This window comes from Pleurodeles waltl, chromosome 10, assembly GCF_031143425.1.
Source record: "Pleurodeles waltl isolate 20211129_DDA chromosome 10, aPleWal1.hap1.20221129, whole genome shotgun sequence".
NCBI lineage: Eukaryota > Metazoa > Chordata > Amphibia > Caudata > Salamandridae > Pleurodeles > Pleurodeles waltl.
Genome location: NC_090449.1, coordinates 547,931,300 through 547,958,293, shown reverse-complemented (window position 1 = coordinate 547,958,293; position 26,994 = coordinate 547,931,300). Strand labels below are relative to the sequence as shown.

The following is a 26,994-nucleotide window of genomic DNA, read 5'->3' as shown; positions in this document are numbered from 1 at the left end:
AAAACCTTACAAGTCCATGTGAAGTATCATATGAAATAACAGCAGATACCTTTTGCCATTGTTTTTGCAAGATGTGGCTCTTCTGGTTTTTGTAAACTGATGTAATCATTTATGAATCCCTTTGCCAAACACTAATAATGTTAGATTGAATGTATAACATAAAGAGTGCATGTTCATCCAATTGATGTTTAGTGCTTGGTGGTATTCCTCTCCTTACCAAATCAAGAAGAGCCAGAGTTCTTGATCAGGTTAGGTTGTTTAACTTTTGCAATTATGTTAACATTATTGATCTCATGAAATAATTTTTGTAGAGCCCTAACTACATACCGAGCTATCACTGTCAACCTTTGGAGATTCCTCCAATCATAACATGTCATGCATTCTTCCAAAAGCCCTTAAATAAGGGCAGTCCGCACATCAACTGGCCATGATGTTTCCACTGCTTCACCTGATCTCTGCTTCTCCTAAGGAAAATATGGATAGCAGTGCCATTATGGGCTATGATCACTTTCTTGATATTTCATTTCTAGAAAATGTAGTAAATGTTCCTAGTCATCAACTGTCATGATCACCAGTGAAGTGAGGACAGAGCAACCAAAACCCCATACATTCAGTTGCAACAAAGAGCTGTAAGGTGCATGGAGTTTACAGCACAGAAGAAGGTTGGTCTTGTGGACAGTGGCAAACAAAATAAGGAAGACATAGGGAAGTACAAGCACTCAGAGGTTTACACATTGAACACTCTAAGCCGGTAAGCACAATTTTATGATATTCACAAGGTGAACAACTTAGCAGGATAGTACTCAATAATAATATTTTAAAATGTTGACAGCTCCACTCAAACCTGAGGACTGCTGGTACAGGGTGAGAAGTGGTAATTGGTCCAGGGGGCTGGAAGGATGAACCTTGAAATGACTGAGAGAAGAAGTTACTAGCAGGTCTCAGAACCTTCACTGAACAAAAAAGCGAACTGGGAAATTAGTGAAGTTGTTGACTTGAGAATGAGGAGCCAGGCATGAAATGAGCATAGTTGAAGAAACCAACAATGCAGTAGTTTGCAGTGCAACACACAAAGCATTGGAGTGTTCTTTGTAGTGCTCTGCCAGCAGTGCTCCAGAAACAGAAATAGTTTAGAGTTATGTAAGTGATGTACACCATCTTGGAATGATACTTATAGTGAGTGGCAGATCCCAATATCTCTGAAAGGGCTAAACAACGAAATCCAAAACCCTGCAATCCTGCTCGCCATCTCCAGCCAGGTTGGCAAAGTTTCCAGGACCTTTCAGCCTTCCAGGTAAATGTCTAATAGTTGGCAAGTGCTAAGCATTAGTATGTCAGTCCCTGGCCTGCTGATGTGTTTAGTGGAACTTGACACCAATACTGGTAAAAATGTAATCTATATTTCCTCTATGTTATTTGGATGTAATCATGTTTCTAGGATGGCAGTATTCTGCAAAAAAAACATTTAAATTTACCTAGTCTTCCCCCAAGTGGAGTTCCCCAGGGCCATTACCAGGTTCCTAAGGTTAGCCTCGTCAAGGACTTGATACATTATCCCAACCTTGACATCCACAACCATACCCTTATCAAACATACTCAGTCAATCAGGAATTCATACTTAACATTTCCTGACATAGTAATCACATAATCCAAAAGATGTCCTCAGTTCTATCAAGTAACAGTTCTGTAGGTCCAGATATTTTTAAAAAACTTCCATCTGGAAGAAACACATGCTATAATGAGGTGCTTTGATATCATTATTGTCAACAGGCTTTGAAAAATGGTTCAGTTTTGGTCACTATTGTCTTTGTAGCTTAAACAAGGGTCATCGTAAATCTTACTGTTATATGTAGAATGAAGTGCCCAACGTAGATAAATATACAGACTAAAGTTCTAAATGAAAGTCACTTACATATTCAGTGGCTGTCCTAAAATGCGGCATGGAACCTGTGCCTGCATATGGACGATTCTAATGAAAATGACCGGAAGGCGCCTTGATCTTATTTATAATTTGTGATCACTTGAAAAGTTCTCATAACTTACCTATGAGATTGTTTTTTCATTTAGTTATATCTAAGGACATTTATTTTTTGCAACTAATTTATAGTTTCCTACAGATGAGGGTGTATATTTATGTAACAAATTTAAGCATGCTCGGTACATAGTAACAGTCCAACATTGGGAAATAACTTGGCCTCTGCATTACTGAAGGGATACTCACCTGCAACAGAGGACCACAAAAACCATATATCTACATGTTGTGTCCTTATTAAATTCTCAGTGAGGGAAGCTGAGCCATTTAGTGGGAATCTTTGAGGCACCTCACGAAATTTTGACAGGTATCATAAACAATTGCATCAAAATGAACGAGAAAAAAATCCAGTGGAGGTCACAGTTGGACTGGGGATGGTTTCATTAAACTTTCAGTGTTCAGCATTAAATGTGGTAGCTTTTAGGGTCCCCGTTGGGATAGGAGACTCACCCACATGGCGTTTCATAATTATTCCAGGCCTAGGTTGCCGAAATAAGACTCCCACACACACTTTCTGCATTTAAAAGAAGATTGTATGTCTGGCTGAATATCGTTCGTTTGCCTTATTTGCACAGATTCTCCAATTTCCCCTGGCATTCTTCTGCCATGGTTCATGGCTTGACAGGCTCAACTTACTGTAAAAATCTGACTGTTCTTAAAATTGGGCAGGATTCACAAAACCACTTGCAAACCTAGGCCTGACTTGCGTAAGAAAGTACCATGTTTTAGAGTTAAAATTGATCTTTCTGTATCACTAAATATCACTTTGCAGCAAAGATTTACTCACACATCAAGTTATTCCATTTTGTCACACTTTGTAATGGCAATACATCACGAGGAAAATGCACAAACTCTCAGTTTTTTCATCTATCGTTTATCACAGACTTTTAGCAAGCTGCTCCCCATCCTAAAATGAGGTCTGATGTTTACTCTAGCCATGGCAAAGATTAAAGGCCAGATTTGCAAGAAAGTGGCACATGAGCTGTGATTTGTCACTTTTCTTGAGCCCTCAGCCCCCTAACGACAGCATGTGTGTGCCGTGTTTACAGTATGGCACACAATGGCACACGTTAGGAAGTAGCATCAGAATTTATTACGCTATTATGGTACTTTGCAGGATTAGCACCATAAATTGTGGCGTTAATCCTGCAAAGTAATGGGAGGCTCATTGAAAGTAATGGGTGTGTAATTTTAACGACTGCTCTGAGCAGGTGTTCAAAACGATAATAAAAGTGAAACGTTGTAAATTTCATTGTGTCATTTTTACGGGCCTCCCTGCGGGGAACGCCCTCTGGCATACTTTATGCCTAGTGCAGGAATAATGTGGTGCAAGGGGTTAAAAAGTGGCACGATTCAAGCACTGCATCGCTTTGTATATATGGTGAAGGAGATGGCCTCCTTAACTTCACACAAGCGTAAAAACAATTACAATAGTGTGGCACTAAGAGGTGCTAGGGCCTTGTTAATCTGGAACTAAATTCATTTTCAGAGTAGAACTGAGAAGACAGCAGATCCAAAGGTGGTTGAAGAGTAAAAGAATTTCTAGAAGAGAAAGAAATGCAGAATTATAGACTACTCAGTTTGCCCCAGAAAGCGTTACAATTTTTCAGCGTTGAGTAAGGCTGTGAAGTGCCTTGCACCAAACTTCAGATGACTTTGCAAAACATCACATGAGCAAGTTCCCACGTTTGCACAGCATGTGAAATATCCCTTTGATCTCATTCCGAGATCTCATTAATAGCCTCCTAAGGTTTTCTTTCCCTAGAGAGCATGTCACATCGAGTGAAAGTATTCCCTTTCATCCCACACTTCATTAGGAGTAGACAGGTTGATTAAAGATTGCTACTTACAGGGGGCGTTTTTGTTGGCCCTAATCTAAATGTGTGTGAGTACCGTGAGAGATTATACACTGGTTTCCCGACCTATCTTTAATAAATAAATAAAATTACACCAGCCTAAGGACCCTGTACTCTTGAAACTTCATTTTGATACATTTCCAAGATAACGACAACTCATTTCTTCAAAATGACTAACTTGAGAAAAACAATAGAAAAATGGGTCAAGAAAGAATACAACATAAAAGGCAGTTTAAAAATTTAAAGAGTAAGGGAGAAGGAAGTAGAAAAATGTACTAGGAAAAAATATATATGTAGAAGTTTAAGTTTAAATGCTGTGGCAGCGTTACAAGGGTATATGTTGATGCATTCTTACGTGGGTAAAGCTACAAGTAGCACTAATTGGGTATAAGTAGGGGCATATGGTCTATGATATAGGCAGACGCATAGGACTAGAGTAAATGAAAAATGCAGTTGAGAGTGAAAGGGAAGAGCCTTCTTACATAAAGGAAGATGAATAAAGATAGGATGATAGAAAAGAGAGAAGAGTGTTAGGGCTCCTGCATAGACACCATCAATAGAAGGTACACGGGAGAGAAGAAGAAGGGAAGTATGGTGGTCCACTTTATATAAGGGTAATAAGTGTTGTACATGATGCTGGAAAGAGGCCTGCATGGAGTATTTTTTTTAACATGCAGGTCATACACCAGCTTCATAAGCATGCTATTAACCTACTGAATTGCACAAAAAGAAGGAACACGTTTCTCCAGAAGCAATTTCCTTATGTGTGCTTTCCTCCAGAATCACGTATAAACCTTGTTTTGAGACTGTTCAAATGATTGTATGGTACACAATTTCACATGCTCTGAAGAATGGCATGTAGATTCTGTCCTGCTTGACTATATTATCTGACTTGCAGATTACAACACATTCTGCTGGCTCAGCAACTATGTTTTGTCACTGAAACTTGAAGACCACACGCAGATGCACAGGTCCCTGCAACAATATCATTAACTCACCCAAAAAAGCACAAAATGCAGATCTAAAAAATGTACCCTTCTGCAGACCTTTGTTTTTCTGTGCTTTGACTTGAAAGTCATATAGAAAACTTTTTTTTAATCTACTTGTCCTAACTTACAAACGTTCTTCAAGTATTCAGGAACATTGATTGAGTTTCAAATTGTTTAAACCTTTCCTGAATCATCAGAGAAATGTAGTCAGCATGTTAAGACTGAACATATGATTTCCATGACTAACTTACAGCTCTACCTGTGTCTAATCATTTAAGGTTGCTACTTTTCTGAATTCCACTCAGATTCAAAGGAAATTATTACAAGTGAATGCATGGATTAAGCAGTGCATTGTGAGACAGTGATCATTGCATTATAATCTCTTCAAAGTTTTTGCACAGAGCTGAAAAAGCATAGGTATTTTGGCCTAAACTAGGGAGCCTTAGTGGGGGAATGAAGGTATATCATAAGAACAGGGAGGATATAACAGTTCTAGATCCATTAGAGAGCTACTAGAATATGAGCTTGTAGGTTTTCAAACTGACATTTAATGCAAGACTTTGGAATTGGCGTTATCAAATAGATTTCTATAGCAATTAAATTCACATAATATGATGCTGAAGAGGGTGATGGGTGTTACATGTAGTAGTATAACTCATGAATAGACTATAAATCAGTAGCAAGGTACAGGTTCATGTAGGCTCAGGTGACAGAATAAAGTTTTAATTGTCCATCGGATTCAAGTGTCGGGTTTTCAACCACGTTTATCTATACATATAGCACTATGCTGATACTATTTCAGCTTGTCCATAGCTTTGAAAGGCTTGTTTCAAGCAAAACAGTGTACATTTTAAACATTTGTGAGTTTCACATCTGTTTTAGTTGACATTCCAGGGTTGCACACATAAATAAATGGAAGTATGTAATTAATTGATTGGGATATTACCTGGGGACGCACAATAACAACATAGATGAATCCTTGCATAACTGACTGATCCCTTCAACCTGGAAAATATAAGTTCCTACATCTCAGTATTATTCTTCTAAAAGACCTGTTTATAATATTTCTGAGTGTATATGCATCTTGATAAGGGAACTAAACTTAAAGTGTTTATTTTGGAGGCTGAAATAGTTTACTTATATTTCATGATCTCCAATCAATAGTCATACCATACTTCATCTGTACATAAACACATCCTACTACCTACCTAGTTACCATAGGATGAGTGAGTTTTGGTTTACTAATACCTTTGGCACCATTTGACAAATCTTCATGAAACTTTCCCAAAAAATGTTCCTCCACTCCAGGTCCTTCATGAACATTTCAGGTTGAACGGAATTTCACCAAATATGGCAGATAGCTAGATCTTTGTTGAGAAAGTCAGGTTTTTGTGCTTTGGCGTAATCGGTTTAGCAGTTTTTGAGAAGTTAATGTTCAAATTGTATGTGTATATCCGCTATGTAGGATCCGCTCATCCAGCAGATTAAAAGATTTCATCAGATTGACTGTCACCAAATCAACAAAGATGTGGCAGCACCATTTTAGGACTCAGGGACTCAGCCCCCTGTCCTTCAAGGAAGTTTTAACACCCATATAGGGGAACAGGGTAGGAATACTCTGACCCCCTAAGTCTTGTGTGGCGGATCTGAGCTAAAAACATATATTTATTTACCTGCGCCATGGATTCTCGGATTTGTGAATCCATGGCAGTCACCAATAAAAAATGCAGACTCCCACGATAGAATCATTGCTGTAATAGTCCAAGAGGCAGTAGAAATATAAACAATAGAATGGGAAAAGCAGTATACAAAACAGAAAAATGATCTCTCATTGTCTCTTTAAACATGCCTAACAAGCAAACACATCCATGAATGTAAGAATGAATTGTCGCCCATTACTGACAGCCTATCTGCTCCTCATAGTCCAGTATCCCTCTGTATTGAGCCCAGCCCAGCACGGACTGGTGGTTGTGCGTTTTATTGCATTCTTGCTTGACAAATGTATTTTTTTTATTGTAAACTGTCTTATTTGTTACTGAATCGACCTGAATGATAGCATGCAACGTAGGCTGGGTTATCAATAAGTTAAAGTAGTACATTTACAGTGTATCATAGTAGCTATGTGATACTTGCAGCCAATGTCTTACTTTTCAGGAAACATCTGTCTTAGAGCTCTTTAGGGGAGTTCGAATGAACTTCAAAAAATGAGTTTGTGTTCAATCGAGATACAGACGACTTGAAGCACACTAAAACGAATTCCGTTAATGTGACTAGAAATGTACTATTGTTATCATAGGCATTCCATGTATTAATTACTTGTTAGTTCCTCTCTTCGTTTTTTAAAGTTCCTGAAAAATAGTGGGCTTGATCTTCCTGCATTGTTAAGTAAACAGAATGTTTTACCCGATGCTGAAATAGCCTCTGAAGTCCTTTATTTTAAATAGAACAACGTTTCGGGCAGTGCTTAATTTGTGCTTGTAGTTTCCGGTGCTGAACACCGGCACTTATTTTTGAGGACCGGCGCTTAATTTTCTGCCTCCAGCATTAATTGCGAGCAAAAGACATTTGGGGATGACGGAGGAAGAGAAAAACGAAAAATCGTTAGAAAGGGAGAGAGCAGAAAGCTGCTGGAGTGAGCGAAAGGGACAGGGAGTGGATATAAATGGAGTAAAGGGGCCAGAGATGGCTTCAGGATTATGCTGCCTCAGTATTCCGTGTTCGCACATTTAATTGCAGTGGCCGCGTGTTATAAGTAGAGGGCTTTGAGCACCGGTACCTTTTTATTCACAAATTAAGCATTGGTTTCGGGTGTCTCCACAGAAGGATCAAGGAGCTATAAGAGAACTCATTTTTTTCTTCCAAATGTATTTAGCTCCCTAATGCAAGGCAGCCTTAACATTTAACTGCTTTTCTAGTTTGTCAGTGGTCTGTGCAGGGAAGCAGAAAATTCATCCATTATTGAATGGTTTTAAACAGTGCTTCTTTTATGCAAGAAGAAGGAAGACCTCACACCTCAGGAGAAAGTTCAAATACTTCCACTTCCTCACTCTATAAATCAAAATTCTTTACAGTGAAAAACTATAGCAGCCATTTTTTATTTATTTTGGGTTACTGAAGCTTGTGTATGTTTGAATGCAAATGTTTGTTGTTAAATATTACCAACAAACTCCAGATGGAATTTCGGAAGTTACTTTAAAGACATCTAAGGACCTGATTACCAGTGGGCCAGTAGATGGTGGGATTTTTACCACACCCAGTGAAAAACTGTTCTTTGAGATATTTTCTTGGTTCAGTAAATACCTACTATTTCCAGCTTTTTTTCTAATAATTGGGCTGGACATACAGAATTTGATACTTACCACACCAAGGGCCATATGTACGAAAGCTTTTTCCCATAGACACAGAATGGGGAAAATCCTTTGGTACCTCTGGCCCCATCTTCTGTATCAGTTTTCTAGCTTCCAAAATTCTTGTTCATGTGTTGATTAAATGACAGTAAAATAATTTCTTGGAAGCCAAGTGTTTGCAATGGGCACAGTCTGAACTCTTCACTCTCCGCTAATTGATGTATGTAATATTGAAGATCTGCTGAATGTGTGCAATCTTGCGAGTTGTTTTTTAAAAAGCATCACATATTTCTCAGTAGTCTGCTTTGCATATACTATGCATGTGCATCAGTCTACAAAGACGTAGTTGGCTTAACACTGTCCTCGCCTATCTTAGGTTCAGCTAGAACTCCCGGCTTTGTCTTTATTAGTGTTTTTTGAGTGAATTACTCTTTATCAATATATTATGATTAGTTACTTGCATAGGTTGCATTCCATTTTAAATAACAAGGTCTTTGGAATACTTATGTAGGAAAAAAAAGTTTCACAACAAAAAATAAGTATTTCATTAGCTGGAATGTTGACTGGATAAGACAAATATTTATAGAGTTTTATAAGACTCTTGCATTTACAAAAAGCATAGAAAAGAACAGGTAATCAATGCAATGTACAAACAATTATCCATTCTGAAAAGTAAAGATAATGAAACATGCACAATAGTTTAAGATTTGTTTGGGATACCAAATAGCGTACTTCTGGTGAAAGCCATTGGAACAATGATTCTTGTTACACTTTTCTAGCCCTGGGTTGTGACACCCACCATTACACCACTGGTGTAACAATAGCCCCCACAGTTCCCCCCAGTGCGGGGTACTCTGAGCGCCAGGGGAGTCCCTCAGCACAGTAAACTGTGCACGGGTGGTGGGCCCATGGCCTGAAAGCCTCTGCCTGAGAGGGATTGGTGACCCATCCATGTACTTTGCAGGGGGGCTCCCTCAAATTTTGAACCGCCACTGCATTACACAAGTGCTAGGGTTCCAGTACCATAGAGGAACTTCTGCTCCTTAATTCATATTTTTCTTACTGAGACCTACCATCATCATTAGCTGGTCTAGTCTGCCCCTAAGTTTCTGAGCTATTTCTCCTCTCTCCTCCTCAGGCTGACCGGGAACGAACCCTTGACCATCCTCCCTCTGACTTCAGAAACGGAGGAGGCTGCAGTCAAAGCATATTACAAGGTGTGTGACCGGCTGAAGCTTGAGCGGAAGCAACGCAGGATGTGTCGACGAGACCCAGGGGTCGCCGAGACCCTCGTTGAAGCCATTAGCTCCAGCGCCCTGGAGTGCCAGTACCAGTTTCGCTTTGAAAGGTGGAACTGCACACTGGAGGGGCGGTACCGATCCAATTTACTACAAAGAGGTAAGACCACAATGCATAAGGAAGGCTTTCCATAACTGTCTGTGAAAGGACATGTCCAAACTAAAGGTAAGCAAACGTTCAAACATTTTGCCAACCAATCAACTTCACAAACTTCTGCAAAAACTCTGCACTAGAAGAAATACTGGGAAAGTGATTTTTGCATAATTTAGTTTCCTTAAAAATATATTGGTAGCATTTAAATTCACTGCTCAGTTTAAAAACATCCATGTATTTCAACAGTTTTATTGTCTTATAAAAACATATAAACATTATATTCTTGTGGCTGTCGAGATTGTAAAGTTTTTTAAAACGTACACCTATGGTTTCTAAATCTTTAAAAAACAATCTCAAAAATGTTTAATTCGAATTTTACACATTGTAACACACTGTCACCTTAATAACGCCTCATTACTATTTAACTATTAACTTTAAAAAAATAAGAGAATTTGCAAATTCACTGTCAGAGTTGACTTCATGAATGGTGCAAAGAAAACACCTCTTTTAAATTGAGTTTCATTTCATCTCATTTATGCAAAATTCTCCTTGTGCACAAAAGGGCATACCTAGTTATGACTGTCCACAACCATTCTGTGTCAAGAGGTGTAAACCCTCAGGTGTTTTTTTGGAAACTGTGTGAGACTGACTACATTTAAGCTGCATATTTTTTTGACTGACAGTTTGGCAGTTTTGAGCTTGCTACAAAATTATTGATATACCCACCTGTTGCAGTCCAAGATAGATCCTTATTTGACAGGTAACGTAGATTTAATGATGACGTTTATTTGAAGAATAAAGTCTTAGTTACAGGCAATAAGTAAGATGGTAAATGCCTATGTGGATGCCCCACCATGAGCAACATCGTTGCTGCTCAACCCACTCTCGCCAAACTGACCTTCTTCCCAACCAGGCAATTATCAACATTCTGTTACATCACACTCACACTGGCTGAGCAGCAGGGAACCGGTAAATAAGAGGAGGAAGCAAAGCAACAATTCAAGTCACAATACATCTTGTCTCCTTAAGGAAAATAATAAAAATACATAATAGATATCTTTAAACCCTCATGAAAGAAGAAAGCAAAAGGTCCATTACAGCCCAACAGCATCTTGTGCATAATGAAAACGTATCTTCCAACCCTCACTGCAGTAGACAAAATAAAGGTATCTCTCAATCTACACTCATCCCTGAAACTTAGGGCATCTTGTGACCATAGAAAAGGGTCTCTTTCACTCCCACACTCATCCCAGAAACAGAGGGAATTCTGTAACCATAGAAAAAGGTATTGTATAACCTACACTCATCCCTGAAATCAACCTCACACTAATCCCCGAAACACAGGGCATCTTTTAACCATAGAAAAGGTATCTTTTAACCTACGCTCATACCCAAAACACAGGGCATCTTCTGTACTCAGGTAGCAATTCATCAAAGATCTCTTTCAAACCAGGTAGCAATTCCTAAAAGGGTCTTTTCCAACCACAGTCATGTGTAACAACAGCAGGCAAAGGGTGTCTTCCAACCCTGACTCATCCTTGCCCCTCACGATAACACATGCTCACGCATAACAGCAGTAGGCAAAGGGTAACTCAACCCTGCTTATCCCAAACAACAGAATACTACATAAAATTTACCTCAACGTGTGTCTTCCTCTCACCCTCACTGAAAGAGTAGGCAAAAGGTATCTTGCAACCCTCGCTCATCCTGAATCACAGGGCACTACATAAATTAAGAAATAGGTCTCTTTCAACCCTCATTATAATAACAAAATAGTATCTTTCAACCCCAGTACTCAAAGGATATTTTCCAACCCTCGTTCATCCCGAACCAAAGGACACTACATAAATTTGGAAATATGGCTCTTTCCACCCTCACCATAATAACAAAATGGTATCTTTCAACCCCTAGTAGGCAAAGGGTATCTTCCAACCCTCGCTCATCCCGAAACACATAATGCTACATAAATTTGCTGCTCAGCCAATGTGAGTGTGATGTAATAGAATGTTGATTAGTGCCTGTTTGGGAAGAAGGTCAGTTGGGGAGAGTGGGTTGAGCAGCAATGATGTTGCTCCTGGTGGGGCATTTACAAAGGCATTTTCCATCTTACTTATTGCCTGTAACTAAGACTTTATTTTCCAAATAAACTTCATCATAAAACATACATTACCTGTCTTCTGGGGATCTATCTTTGATTGCAACACCACCTCACTTATACAAGATACATTCTCCATATCAGTTATACATATGTTCCGTTGTTTGCTTAGGATGCATGTCCATAACCAGTATATTTTAATTCTGTTGAAATGGGTGGGAGGATACGGATGGATAGGAATGGATGCAATCTTTTAGGATGCTGTTGGAAGATTTAATTGTCTCATGCATATATTCCAATAAACATTAACTTCCACAAGAGTGGAAATGTCATGGATGCTGGGATTGATCAATTTAGGCCACATACAACACAATATGGCCATGGAGAACACATCTCTGCTCAGTTGGGTCCTCTATTTCAGTCACCTTTAAACCATGTTATTCAATGTTAAGGTGACAGCATGCACAGTGCACCGGAAAGATGAGAGTCCATTTATGAGAAACCCACCACTTACTTGCCTTTGGAAATGTACTCCCTCTGAGTTTTTCAATGCCTGTGTCCTGTTATTTCACTTGTGATGCAGACTGTGTGTCTTTTGAACCAGACATTGACACCCTGGATATGTCTCACCATCACACCACAATGTAAACAATCCCATATGCAACATGATATTGAACATCAGCACCACTTTACTGTATATTAAAATGAGACTCCCACTTAAAGTGGCCATGGAGTGAATATTGACACAGTACCTCTCAAGCTCAAGTAGACATCATCAAGCAAGACTTTCTACAGTGCCTTTTGGTGAGTGAGTGTGATGCAGAAAGGAGTACATTGAACAGTGTTATTTTTCTACATGGGTTGACCCCGTTAAGAATGCACTAGAGAACTTTATAGTTTGTGTGATGAGATATAATGGCGACAGAGACTAAAGTACTTAAAATAGACAAATAGAAAATGTGGTTTACAATGCATTAACACAGTAGTAAGGTTTACGTGTACCTCTCATCACATGTGAGAGAGCTGCATACTTTTATATCTTGACTCGAGAATGCAAGTCCTCTTTCATCGTGAGTAGTGCAATATACAGTGCATACACTTTCAAAACTCTTTGCCTTGTTTTCAAATGCTTTGATGGTTCAGCATCCAGACAGGCAGAACAAAGTAAAAACACACACCCTCGAGACTCCTCTCCTCCAATTACCTTAGCCTTCTCATGATCCTCTACAGCAACTGCAAATCCCAAGGAGATAGACATTTCTGAGAGACTGTAACTCACCTTTCGACAGGATTTTGAATCCATATGGAACTTTAAAAATTTCATTGCATAACACTTGAAAGTCTACCTGTTCTAAACTCTCACCCCTGCACTCCCCTACCCGTATTTATATGACTAATTCAGAGGTACAAAACTGTATAAAAAAAACAGTGCATACTCAGAGGTATTCCAGTGATACTCCCTGAGCAGTAAAGCCACGTTGAAAAAGTCAGAAAATGTGCATCTGGTTCTCTTTTATCACCTTACTATGTTAAGGTCAGGAACCCGATGAATTCTCTCTGGGTTTTAGTGCATTTGGGATCCACCTAAGTGGGTCAGCGGGAAAAAGAAATATGCTCTGAAATGGGCAATGCTTCGCAAGTATCTGTGTGCAATAAATGTGAATTAAGTAGAATGCAAATAAAAAGAAACTGAACCAACTTGAAACTCAAGGACAGCAATGCGACTTGGAACAGGGTGAAATTAGAGACTAGGTAGGGTATTTAGGTGTTGTAGGATGGGAATAGTATTTCATCACTAGGTGGTGGTCTTCATCTGGCGTTTTGTTCTATGACGAGTCTTTACCGAATATCCCCTGCATATTTCTAGTTTTCCCACCCATTGGTAATTCCTAGAACAGACGTATTCCCCAGCATGCAAATCCCTGTCCCGATCATACTTGCGTAGCTCTCTATTGTTAAATAAGAATGCATCTTCACTAGTCATATCTTAATTTCATTAAGATGTAATCATAAATATCTTCTAAATTATTATGCATGATTCTCAATGGCCACTAGCTTTTCGACACATACACCCAATCATCATCGTGGGATCACTTCCATTATAGTGGTTGATGAAGGTAAAGAGAAGAATGGGCCTACCTCATTGTTGTGTTTATATATAAACAGACAACCCATTTGTCAAAGTCTCGCACTGCATTTCGTGAATAGATTCGGCTCCTATTGTTGTGTATTTTGTGGTTCACCTTATTTTACAATTAGCAGTCCAACACGTGCAGGTGTGTAGAAGCAAAAGAAAGCATTGGGTTTATATTACAGAAATGGAGCTTCGTCTTCAAGTCCTCGTAACAGTCTGCTTGCCACAGGTTCCAAGCCAGGCTTTTCCTGCCTGTGGCTAGACGAGCGGAGTGGAAAGGACGTGGTGACGTTGTGTTCCCTCTGATGCAAGACAACAAACGGCACAACGTTTTCTGTTTCCTGGTAACTTTCAACAAGTCTATGATGTAGCGCCATGTGGTGCTGGCAGAGCTTACTCAATAATGGACCGAGAACGTGCCACCGACTGCCAGATGTTCTGAACTGAAAGGTTAGGGGAAATTCACGGCCCGGCCACAGACTTTCTATGTGATCAGGAACACATGTTACGATTTCTGCATTCAATAACGGCATCAGAGAGATGGAAGTCAGCAAGAAAATCTGATGTCCTGTTGTGGAGGGTTGTGGGGGGGGCGGGTATTGACTCAAGAAACACTATCTCATGGGTCACTGTCCGTGAATCTAGGGGAATTCGAGTTCTTAAATTCAGATTCCAGAGTCAGCAATACCTTCTAAGAGATGTATATGCCAAAGGATTAGACGTCGATTAACTCACCATTTTGACAGTGGCCAATTGAGGGTGGAGGAATGTTTTGCTGTAGTCTGGTAAGCCTGATACCAAGCACATGCGAACTTTGAAATTAATCAGGGCGTATGAATAGTCATATAATCCCCGGCTGTTCTTACGTGAGGATGAGCTAACAAGGTAGTTCTTGGGCCAAAATAGGTTTCAATAACGAAACACATCTAAAAAAAATCTATATTTTGGCGACCAAAGCGTAAAAAAGGAAAATACACTGAATTTTGATCAGCAGCACGTTTTTAGTTGCAGTTCTGCACTAGCACTAGTAGGGCAGTAGTACTTTTAGTGGAAGTATTTGCACCCCTCTTGGAAGACATTAATTGGCCTCCAATTCAGACCTTGTAAATCCTTAGGTATTATAGCCGATTCCTTTTTGAGCTGGGTCATATTTTTTAAAGAAAATTGTATTAAATGTGCCCTTCCTTTGAATCTTGAATCTGTCTCTTGCCTTCTTTCTTTTTTTTTCTTTTTCTTTTTTCCCATCAGGCATTCAGATTGCAAGCTGCCCAGTTGTAAAAGAATGTTCTGCTTCACCTCCAAATATTTCTAATGATCTCTGTTGGACCTGGCCTTTTTCAGAGGGTCATCCCCAAACGTGTTGCCTTCCTCCTCCTTTTTTTTCTGACCTATTTTTGTTGGCTTTAGGACTCTGGGGACTTTTTCAATGCTGATCAGTGATAAAGTGTCTGTGCTCCTCTTTCTAAACTTGGTATCATTGGCTTACTCCTGATTGGCAAATTTAATGCACCTGTAAGTCCCTTGTACAGTGGTATCCTTAACACCCAGGGCCTGTAAATTAAATGCTACTAGTGGGCCTGCAGGGCAACTTGCACCACCCACAGAAGAAAAAGGTAGGACATACGTCTTTATGTACTACATGTCTTAGTAGTGACAAACAGCCTATTCAGTTTCTAACTACTTTGAGCGCTGCTTCTCTCATAGGATTGCATTGGAAATGCCCTAACATATGTCTAAGAGGTATTGTCTGATCTATGAAAGGTGGCATAGGCATGTTTGGTATGGTTAGAATGGTAGTGAGAAATGCTGCTAACTGGTGTAAGTGGATTTTTTATTACCATTATGCTTATAACTCTGGTGTTTTTCAGCTTGACTTTAAATCCACATCTGGGGCAGAGTGACAGCCGGGCTTTGTGCATACTTCTCAAACAGCTTGTACACAGGGTGGGTGGAGGTGTCACAACAGTGCATCTGCATACTGAATGGTCTGAATGGGAGAGGTAAAGGCGGGGCACACATACATCTGTAAAGGCTGTGCTCTGGTCTCACACAAAGGGCTCATTTACCCCCTACTGATGTCTGCAGCCAGTGCTGGAGGAGAAAGGGGACAATCCTGGAACTAGTTAGTACTGTTTGGAACCGCCCCTTCCCCACCTTTGTGGAAGCTGGACACAACATTTTGAAACAGTAAGAGACACTGAGTGGGACTTGTAACCAGACGGTGCTGGCTCTACATGCTTCACCTTGACAGAAGCTGTTTTGCTGCTATAAGGAACCATCATCTGGACTGCTGGACCTGTAGCATTAGTCTGCTGCTGAGATTTGCTGGGCTGCAGAAGGACCTGTCACTGTGACCAGCTGACTTATGTGCTGCCCTGCTGCTGGCCCTCCCGCCCTGAGTGCTCCTTAGTTGTTCTAAAAGGGCTGGCTGGTATGCCCCCTTCCTCCCTGGGGTTCTACATTGTAGTGCTTAGAGAGTGCTGTACTTTCCTTCAACAGGAGAGAACAGAGGACATTCCTGTTCTCCCCTGTGATTGTGGCCCTGTTGGCAGCATCGGTGCAAGATCAAATCTGTATATCTCCCTATAGGAGGGCCAGAGAAACCAGGAGAAGTGTGGCAAAGGCTGCCAATCATCCCTGACGTACGCAGGCCTGCCCGCTTTGAGTGGTGCCCCAGGGGAACAGGCAGGCCCTGCCTTGAGAGGACACACTGCCGCAGCCGCAGGAGATAGGAAGGGAGCTGGTGGTAGCACGGTACCCCCCCCCTGGGCCGACAGCATGGTCTGATGTGGAGAAGAGATCTCGGGGGAGGCCAAGTAGTGCTTACCATGGCTCTGGCTGGGTGTGATGGGTGCTATCAACCCGATGAGCTGAGGCCGCAAAGCACTTTGCAGGCTGCTGACCCTGATGGCAGGAAGGTGTCCTCCCCTCTCCCAGATCGCAGCTGTGGCCCAGGAAACCACCACAGTAGTGAGGCGTGAGTGGGAGGACCGATTGGAGTCCCCTGTGTCACTGGAGTTGTGTGCTTCCCTCCCTCCCCTTGGAAGCAGGGGTGAAGGCACTGTGCAGAGCTGGTTGCTTCGTACCTGACGTGACTGTGCCATGCACTCGCGGGCCACCACACGGATACCCCTGCATGCGGGGAGATTGAGAGTGGTCTCCTCGCCACTACTAACAGAGGTGGGTGTGCCTCCATCCCTTATCCCTGCATAACTTAGCCTGAACGTGGGTTGCGGGGGGGAGGGAATCCTCTACAGAGGCCCCATCCCTGCCGAGCCCCCTCGAAACCACTTTCATGGCAATAGGAGCACCAGAGCTCCTGTGGGGATGGAGTGTGTCCCTGTCACCACATACTTTGTGGAAAAAGCACATGAGCATGTGAGCCTCATACCAAAGAGGTGGTTGGTGACTCTTGCCATAATTGCCTTTTCACATGGCATTTCTCCCTCTATTGTGCATGTTGGACTCTCATTGATCTGATTCTTCTTTTAAGTCGCGCTTGCCATGTTGGGAGAAACCCGCATAGTTTCGGGGTCTGTCTGAGCTGCATTTGGAGAGTAATGTGTGTGTGGAAATGTTTTCATCATATGTGCCTTTCGAATGATATCTGGGCATTCATGATAATGTGTTTACTATGACATGTGTATTTTTGGGGATACTGACGACCTGACTCCTGCTGGTATGGCAGAATCCCAGGAACCTATATGTTTGCCAATACTGCCTATTCCTGCAGAGTACTAATCATCTATGTGATGTTCTGACAACTTCTTGTGTAGCAGGGTGTTGGACGTTTTTGCTTATGCAGGGTCATCCCCAATCTTTTTTCCTCCTGCCTCCTATTTTTTCTGACCTGTTGCTGTTGGCTTTTGAACTCTGAGCACTTTACCATTGCTAACCAGTGCTAAAGTGCATATGCTCTCTCTGTAGATTGTATGTGATTGGTTTATCCATGATTGGCATATTTGATTTACTAGTAAGTCCCTAGTAAAGTGCACTAGAGGTGCCAGGGCCTGTAAATCAAATGCTACTAGTGGGCCTGCAGCACTGGTTGTGCCACCCACATAAGTAGCTCTGTAATCATGTCTCAGACCTGCCACTGCAGTGTCTGTGTGTGCAGTTTTAACTGTAAATTCGACTTGGCAACTGTACCCACTTGCCAGGCCTAAACCTTCCCTTTTTTTACATGTAAGGTACCCCTAAGGTAGGCCCTAGGTAGCCCCAAGGGCAGGATGCAGTGTATAGTTAAGGTAGGACATAGAGTAATGTGTTTTATATGTCCTGACAGTGAAATATTGCTAAATTCGTTTTTCACTGTTGCAAGGCCTGTCCGTCTCATAGATTAACATGGGGGCTACCTTTAATTCTGATTAAAGTGTAGATTCCCTTTGGGAACGGATGGACATGTGGAGTTTGGGGTCTCTGAGCTCACAATTTAAAAATACATCTTTTAGTAATGTTGATTTTTAAATTGTGTGTTTGAAAATGCCTCTTTTAGAAAGTGAGCATTTTCTTGCTTATACCATTTCTGTGACTCTGCCTGTTTGTGTATTCCCTGTCTGGGTCAGTTTGACAGTTGGGCTGGTTGCACCTCACACTAGACAGTGACACAAAGGGAGCTGGGGTGTAGTCTGCATTTCCTGATGAGCCATCTGTGCTACGAGGGAGAGGAGGAGTGGTCACTTATACCTGAAAGGGTTGTGCCTGTTCTCACATAATGCAGTCTCCGACCCCTTGGTGAATGACTGGGGCCTGGCCTGGGCAAGACAGGATTTCACATTCAGAAGAAACTTTACTTTAAAGTAGGCCTACTTCAAAGTAGAAATTGGGTATAAACAGGGCACCCTAAACCACAGACTTTAGAATACTTCTGGAAACAAGAGGAACCTCTGCCTGGAGAATATCTGAAGAGCTGAGGAGAAGTGCTGCCCTGCCTGTGCTTTGTGGAGCTATCCTAGAGTTGCTGCTTCTGCCAGAGTAAGAGGGCAAAGACGGGACTTTGTGTGCCTTCCATCTTGTGAAGAAATCTCCAAGGGCTTGATTTAGAACTTGCCTCCTGTTGTTTGAAGTCTTAGGGACAGCAAAGACTTCTCTCTGCCAGCACCTGGAGTCTCTGGAGAGATTCCTGCTCCGACAAGTGGTGCCCATATCCAGTCCCTGGGCCCTTGAAAGGAAAGCTGGTGGAAATCCAAGGAAATCGACTTCGGACGACTTCGGTCCGACACCGCTGCAGAGCCCGGTGACGCCGCCTGCACCCGACGCCGTGATCTTTGCTGGAACGTGACGACCTTCGAAGGCCTGACGCCGCTGCAGCCCCGCTGAAGTCCGCAACTCAGTGGAAGTCGCTGCACCACGTCCTGACCGACGCCGCTCGAAGTGCGCAGATTCAAAGTTTCGCACAGACGCTGCAATCCCCGACTTCGCGTATCGACTTGTTTTCACTCTTCACCAAAGGTACTGTACTTGGGGGTCTACACGACTCCGTGTCCGGCGCCGCTGGTGTCGGCTTGTTGCGAACGACTCCATCACGATGCCGTGTTAACACCTCTTCAAAGCATTTTGTGTTTCTAAGTGCTATTTTTAAGTTTAATCTGTAAAAATTCATAACTTGACTTGTGTATGTTGGATTTTTGTCGTTTTGGTCTTGTTTTGTTTAGATAAATATTTCCTATTTTTTGAAACTGGTGTTGTGTCATTTTGTAGTGTTTTCATTAAGTTACTGTGTGTGTTGGTACAAATACTTTACACTTAGCACTCTGAAGTTAAGCCTACTGCTCTGCCAAGCTACCAAGGGGGTAAGCAGGGGTTAGCTGAGGGTGATTCTTTTTTACCCTGACTAGAGTGAGGGTCCTTGCTTTAACAGGGGGTAACCTGACTGTCAACCAAAGACCCCATTTCTAACACAGGGTATGACTGATACATATTTTGGTTGGTCTAATGATATTTTATGCAATACAGTTTATTTTTATATAACTTGTTGTGTTTCCTTTGTGGTGTATTTATTGTGTCACCTGTGTTGTGTGGGTTGTGCAAACGCTTTTCACATTGCCTCTGGGATAAGCCTGACTGCTCCAGCCAAGCTACCAAAGGGGTGAGCAGGCGTTATCTTGGGTGTGTAACTCCCACGCCCTGACTAGAGTGGTGGGATCTGCCTAACGTAGGTGCATACCCCAGCCAACCAGAACCCCCCTTTTCTAAAAAACCCTTAAGGACCTTTCTTTTGATTCAGTATCCAGTGAGTCTAGCCCACATCATTCCAAACATCATTCCTTGTTGTAGAGCACCTTCATGCCTTTGTAGGTAGTGAATGTTTCACTCACAGCTATATAACATAATTTAAAATGACATAACGTAACATTGTATGACCTGACATGGGATAACATATAAAAGCCTAATTGTAATACTGTTGTGCTACTCATGATGTTAGTTTGCTGTGGTACCAGAATATAAATGTCTAAAAGAATCCTAAACATTATGGGCCTCATTACAACCCTGGAGGTCAAAGACTGCCAGGGCTGTTTTGGAGGTTACACCGCCAACAGGCTGGCGGTGCAAACTCGCGGATTACGACCATGGTGCTTTGCACCGCCGGGACCGGCGGTTTTCCCCCACGTTGGTCCCAGCGGTTTTAATCCGCCAGGGCTGTCCTGCTTGCAGCACTGCCCAGGGGATTACGAGTCCCCTTCCCGCCAGCCTTTCCATGGCGGTAGGAACCGCCATGGAAAGGCTGGCGGAAAGGGGAGTCGCGGGCCCCTGCACTACCCATGCCTTTGGCATGGGCAGTGCAGGGGCCCCCTGGCACAGCCCCACACAGCTTTTCACTGTCTGCACAGCAGACAGTGAAAAGCGCAACGGGTGCAACTGCACCCGTCGCACGGCCGCAACACCGCTGGCTCCATTTGGAGCCGGCTCCCATGTTGCCGCCCACATCCCCGCTGGGCCGGCGGGGATGTCATAATGGGCACCGCGGGAGTGTGGCTGCATTGATGGCCGCACGGCAGTTACACCTCCCGCCAATGTTGTAATGAGGCCCTATGTCCTTTCCCCAATGGATTTAATCAAAGAAAATCTAAACCTTAAAGGAAAATGTTTTTGAAAAAATAGCTATGCAACAATATCCATGTCATACAATATTTCTGTATAAGATATTGTTGGTTCTAGGACTTTTCACAGCAGGAAGCCCTCAGTCGTGTGCCTTATGCCGTAGTTCCTCCCATGGTGAACTTGCCACCTCACATTTATCTTTTTGATATTAGTGGTGTGACCCCTTCCCCAACCCATATACATTGTTTTTGTTGTGCAACACCTTTCTGTTTTTACAGGGGGAGAGCAGATTTTCTGGAGGACTGAAGGAGGCATACCATGACCTTCAAATGCACCTGTTACCAGCTTTCCAGGCCTGCCTCTATTTTCTGGTACTCTTTTGTATTTTATTTTTTTCATGGGGAGATTCTCCTCTGTGCGCTCACCTTCTTTTCTATGGGTGTGTGCTCCTATAACACCTCATATCCTCACATCACCTCTCTTATTTGTTCTTCCATATTCTTTGCCTATGCTGCTGTGGTATATTTTCTCATGGTGTAGTGTAGACGGGTAAAAGCCTGACGGCATGATGTCTGCTCAGATAACCCTGCAAATGAGTATTCTAATTTGCAACTGTTAGTTTTCATTTCAAGTATTGTGCGCAGTATAAACTAGACTTGCACTGATATTAGTAATCACACAATTTGTGTACCTGGTGTTATTGTTGGCAATGATAGTACTCTAGGACTAATAGTGACTTAAGTACTAGTAAGGCTAATACAATTGGTAGTGCCAGTAATATCACTGGTGTTGTAATAGTATTAGTAAGATACAAAGTACAACTATCAGTAGATTCAAGATAAGTAATTTTATTTGTGCTTTTAGAATAATTAAGGGGGAGTAATTTTGTAATTTTGCTACCATCAAGATGGTGTCTTTTAGAAATTGTGTTTCAGGTTGACTGGTGCGTGTGCCCTGGTCAAACAGCAATCACATTCCTAGTTAGATAAGGCACAAGAAAACCCCAAATTAATCTGTGCTCAAACCCCTGGTAGCTTGGCACAGACCAGTCAAGCTTAACTTAGAGGCGAGGTGTAAAGTATTCGTGCCACATTTCAAACAACAATAAAACAGCACACAAAGTTCCCACACCAGGTTAGAAAAGAAAAATAGATCAGAGTTTAATTAATAGAACAAGACCAAAACAACACAAATCCAATTAGTAGGACCAGCATTATGATTTTTTAAAGAATGATGGTCCTAAAAGCATAAAGCATAAAGCATAAAGCACCAACCACGGCTCTCTTGTCACACTGGAACGGGTCAATGTCAAAAGTTCAAGCAGATCACATTGAGCGTGGTATAGATACAGTCCTAGATTAGTCCCTCTGAAGTTTTACTTTCTCAGGTTTTGTGCCAAGAGTCCTGTTTGCGAGGAAGAAGGTCGCCGGGAGCAAGGATAGTGTCATTAACGATGGCCGTGAGGCACAAAGAGCAGGTTGGGTGTGGCAGATGGGCGGGCTGGAGCCTCACATTGGCGATCAACATGGGCGGACGATGCTTGCTGTGCAAAGAAACAGACTTGGGGCAGCTCACACTGATTTTCCATGAAAGTGTTGCACTTTCGGTGTAAACAGGCCCATTTTCATGACAAGCCCAAAAGCTTGACATGAAGAGCTCAAGAGCCACACTAAGGGCCCAGGACCTGAGAGCTGCATCTTGGGGGTCAAGATCATGTTGGGGACGGGTCCAGGAGATATGGGGAGCCTATTGTTGCCCTGAGGCTCAGATCAGGAGGCTAACAGACTAGCCCTTGGAGTTACTCTGGGATCCTGGGTTCAGGATGAAGTTGCAGGTCCGGTTCTTCCTCCCCAGGCAGCAGGTCAGCACAGCAATGCAGCAGCTCCTCCAGAGTAGCTGTCCAGCAGAGTGACAGTTATTCTTAATGGCAGAGTATCCACAGGTCTAGAAGTGTACTGAAGTGGTGGTGTCTGAGGCCCTTCTTTTATACACAGTTGTGCCTTTGAAGCGGTAAGCAGCTTCTAGAGGCATGGCTTTGATGTGCACATATGTTCTGTCTTCCCTGTCCTGGCCCCAGACTAACTACAGGGGATATGCAGCCCTTTGTGTGGAAAGCTAGACACAGCCTATTTAGGTGTAAGTGAGGTTGGGCCCAGCTCCTCCCTCCTACCCTGACAGTGATGGCCCATTAAATCACACCTAAGTTCCCATTGTGTGTGGCTATCTAGGAGGAATATCCAACGCCCAACTGCCAACTACATCCAGTCATGTGATCAGAGACAGGCCACAGGCACTACATGGCCAAGGCAAGAAAATGGCAACTTTCTAAAAGTGGCATTTTAAGAATTGTAATTTAAAACCTGACTTCACCATTGGTTAGGATTTTAAATTAGGATTCCAGAGACACCAGACATGAACCAGTTACTTCTTCCCATTTGGCAATTACACTTACAAAATGTAATGAGGTAACTTCAAAGTCATCCAATGTGAGAAAAAGGTCTTTTCAGTAGCAAAAAAGCAAAATGAGGAGCTTTTCACTACCAGGACATATATAACTTAAACGTACATGCCCTGCTTTTTAAATACTTTACACCCTGCCATTAGCGCTGTCCAGGGCCTACCCTAGGAGTGATGTATGTGTATTAAAAAGGAAGGTTTGGGCCTGGCAAAAGGTTTACTTTGTTAGGTCGAAATGGCAGTTTAAAACTATACACACAGTCTGCGCAAGGGCAAGCCTGGGACATGTTTAGAGGGTTACTTACATGGGTGGCAGAATCAATGCTGCAGTCCCACTAGTAGCATTTAATTTACATGCCCTGGACACATTTATAGTACTTTACTAGGGACTTATAAGTAAATTAAATATGCTAATTGGGTATAAGCCAATGTTATGAGCAGAGAGCACAAGCACGTTAGCACTGGTTAGCAGTGGTAAAGTGCTCAGATTCCTAAAGCTAAGAAAAATGACTTTAGCAAAAAGCAAGAGGAGGAAGACAAAAAAGTTTGGGGACGACCCTGCAGGAAGGGGCATTTCAAACAGTGTCAGACTAACCTATGGATACTCTCAAAGGGAGCATAATTCCTTAATTTAGCTTGTAATGTAAATTGTAGATGAATGGTGATCAAGTGTTGTGGGTGTTATAGTGCCTTCTCCCGGTCTGACAACACAAATCAATTCACATTAACTCTGAAAGGATATCATGTCTCTTGATTACTGTGGTTACTATAGGATCACAAAGCACAGTTACCTCTTATGGAACATTTTTACTCTTTATAAGTTCCTGTCCACTTACAGAAACACCAGTTGGTTCCAAAAGCTTCTAATGCACAGCTCAGCGAGAACCATTTTGAATAGCTGGTGGTTTGGTTCTCCCCTCCCAGACTGGTCGACATTTTTCAGATTGCTAAGCCATGGGCCCTTCAGCACATTTTCTGGTCTTTTTATGTTAACATGTAGAGCAGCACCTCGACTTAAGACTTCTGTTGTAACAGCGTGAAAAGCACAAATACGAATACCTTGCAAGCTTCTTTTTAACTCCTCCGTCCGTCCAGTTCCTATGAGAAATTGAATTAATTCCACTGAGAGAATAGGAGCAGCATGATTTATTCCCACCCCGTGCAGACAAACGCATGTTCAAGTGACTGGACCTGACAAAAGGCCACATCGAAATTTATTTAGTTCTCTCAATAGAATAATACATGCATTACATACATCCTTGAGGCATTTGAGCCCCACTCGCGGCCCCGCCCCCAAAGGAATACTTCCGCCCTTCCTACTAACTGGTGTGCGTGGATGTGTTCGAGTCTATGGCTGCACTCTCACGTCGGGAGCCCGCCCAGGAAGGCTATCTTCGAGTGGATGATTCTGGCTTTTGACAATGACTGCACATTACTCATACCCAGCTTCCTCTACAAACTGTTCTCCGTTGTTCTACCACAAGGCACGTCTGTCTTCGGCACCCACGTAAGTGATATCATCAACTTCTGTAGGTCAAGCTGACTTTGCTCACTATTATCTGCCAGAAAACACGCGTGTGGGGCACTAACAAAAGAAATTCGACTTTTACTTATTTTGTATTGCCCACATTGTGGATCGGTAATGACATCACTTCTCTTTCCAGACATCCATTTCTAGGGGATAGAAAGAGTGCATATTCACAGCCTTAACACATTAACAGTACTTTAATTCCATAGATAATTTTACTTCAGAAATGCATCCTTTAGTATGTTTTATAAACCAAAAATATTGCTAAATTTATGAGCTGTGTATCACGAATGCATAACCTTTGCTGTGTAGTCAAAGTGTAATTGAACTAGAAAGGGCAACTCTTCTTAGCTGCTACAATTTCTCTTTTCACCTAATATGTCTCCCAGTCAGTGGCGGTTTGTACTTTTAGGAGGGAGTGGGGCGGTCGGGGCACAACACACAAACACTCACTCACACTCATGAATTCACACTCACACACACATCCATTCACAGCATTCACTCCCAAATATTCATGCACCCACGCACCAAGCATTAAAAATGAAATTATACTTACCTGCATGCACAGTGCTCTGCCTCAGAATCCCAGGAGGGCTGGGACTGCTGCCTTCCCTCACTCACCACAAAGTGGGATGGAGTCAGTGAGACTGCTGACCCCACCCCTCTCTGTGACAAAGTGTCACTGATTGACACTCGGCCTTGGCACTTCAGAGCCTAGAACCGAAGTGCCTAGGTCCAAGGCAATCATTGAGGCTCCCCCTCGTCACGAGGGGAGGGACTTGAGGTGCTTTGCCAGGCTGAAGAGGTCACAACCAAGGAGCTGTGACTTCTTCAGCCCAGCAAAGTTCAGCTCAGGTAGGGAGCGGGCCCATATCTAGCTCCTGGCTGCCTGACCTGAAAATAAAGAGCGTCCATGAGGCTGACCTTTGCTTAGCCTGACAGACACTGTTTATGGTGGCCAAAAGGTGAGGGGCGTGGACCAGCAGCCCATTAAGACAGGCTGCAGCTGCTCCCATTGCTCAATTTGTACTAAAAAAAAAAAGATAAATAAATAAAATAAAATACTAAGTGCAGGGAGCCAAAGTATTTATTAAAAGCCAGCAGCTGGTGGTACAGAATTCCAGATATGTTGAATACTAAGGCTGCCTGGTCTTCATTCCACCTCCTACTTAATCTACTAAAACGCTACACTGTCTTTTTCTTTACCTTGCGATTGCTAGTTTTTCATCACCGCTTTATTCCTTCTTCATTGTTTTCCTGTCTTTCTCTTCTGCCTTCTGTAGTAAGCTGGGTTCTGGTTGTAGTACTCCCCACTTTCTTGCCTGGTGTCAGTATGTTTTGGACTGTAGTGCAATGGGTTCCTGCTAGCCAGGACCAGGACCCAGTGCCAGTGCTCTCTCCTCAAACTTTGTAAAATGATACTTTTACCCCTCACAATTGGCATACTGGTGCACCCATATAAGTCTCTAGTATATGGTACTTAGGAACCCAGGGCATTGGTACACCAGCAGTCTCCCATTGGCTGCAGCATATATTGTTCCTTATGGAAGCCCATGCAAGCTGTGTCTGCAGGCCTGCCACGGCAGCCTGTATGGAATGATGCTTGCACCCTTTCATCACCGATATAAGGCTTATCCTATATCCTTAGACACTGTAAGTCAAACCTCTTGTAGGCCCTTCAGCCCAAGCACAGGGTGCATGTCCCTAAGTGTGAGGGTTCCATTGTGTGAGCTAGGTGCCCCTACAAACCCCAGACTCAGTTCCCTGGGCTTTGTAAGTGCGGGTAAGCCATCTTAAGGTATGTAGTGGACACTGGTCAACACGAGTGGTGCAACTACATAATGGCTTCTCCGAACTTAGGCATGTCTCCTATCAAACATGCTTGAATCATGCAACTACTTGTAATCCAGTGCTAGTTGCATTATCCCCTCTCTTACTCTGTAGTCCTGGGGTTCCCTAGAGATTCCCCCAGTTCTGTCTGTGCAGGCTCATGGGGTCTGGCTGCCAACCCATGCTGCTGCTGACCTCAGACACTGTCCTGTCCTCCTGCTGGTGAGCCTGACTTAGGCAGAGGAACGCAGAACTAACAATTTCCTTCAAGTGAGAGGTGTGACCACCTCCTC

At 42.6% G+C, this 26,994-nt stretch overlaps 1 protein-coding gene across 1 annotated transcript in view; it reads left to right on the top strand.

Annotated features, from left to right (window-relative positions):
* The window catches only part of WNT9A (Wnt family member 9A), a 230,130-nt gene that overhangs the window by 136,666 nt on the left and 66,470 nt on the right, over positions 1-26,994 (top strand). Inside the window, exon 2 of the mRNA XM_069210979.1 lies at positions 9,363-9,622. Within this exon, the coding sequence (XP_069067080.1) occupies positions 9,363-9,622 (260 nt within the window). The remainder of the gene's footprint in view (positions 1-9,362; positions 9,623-26,994) is intronic.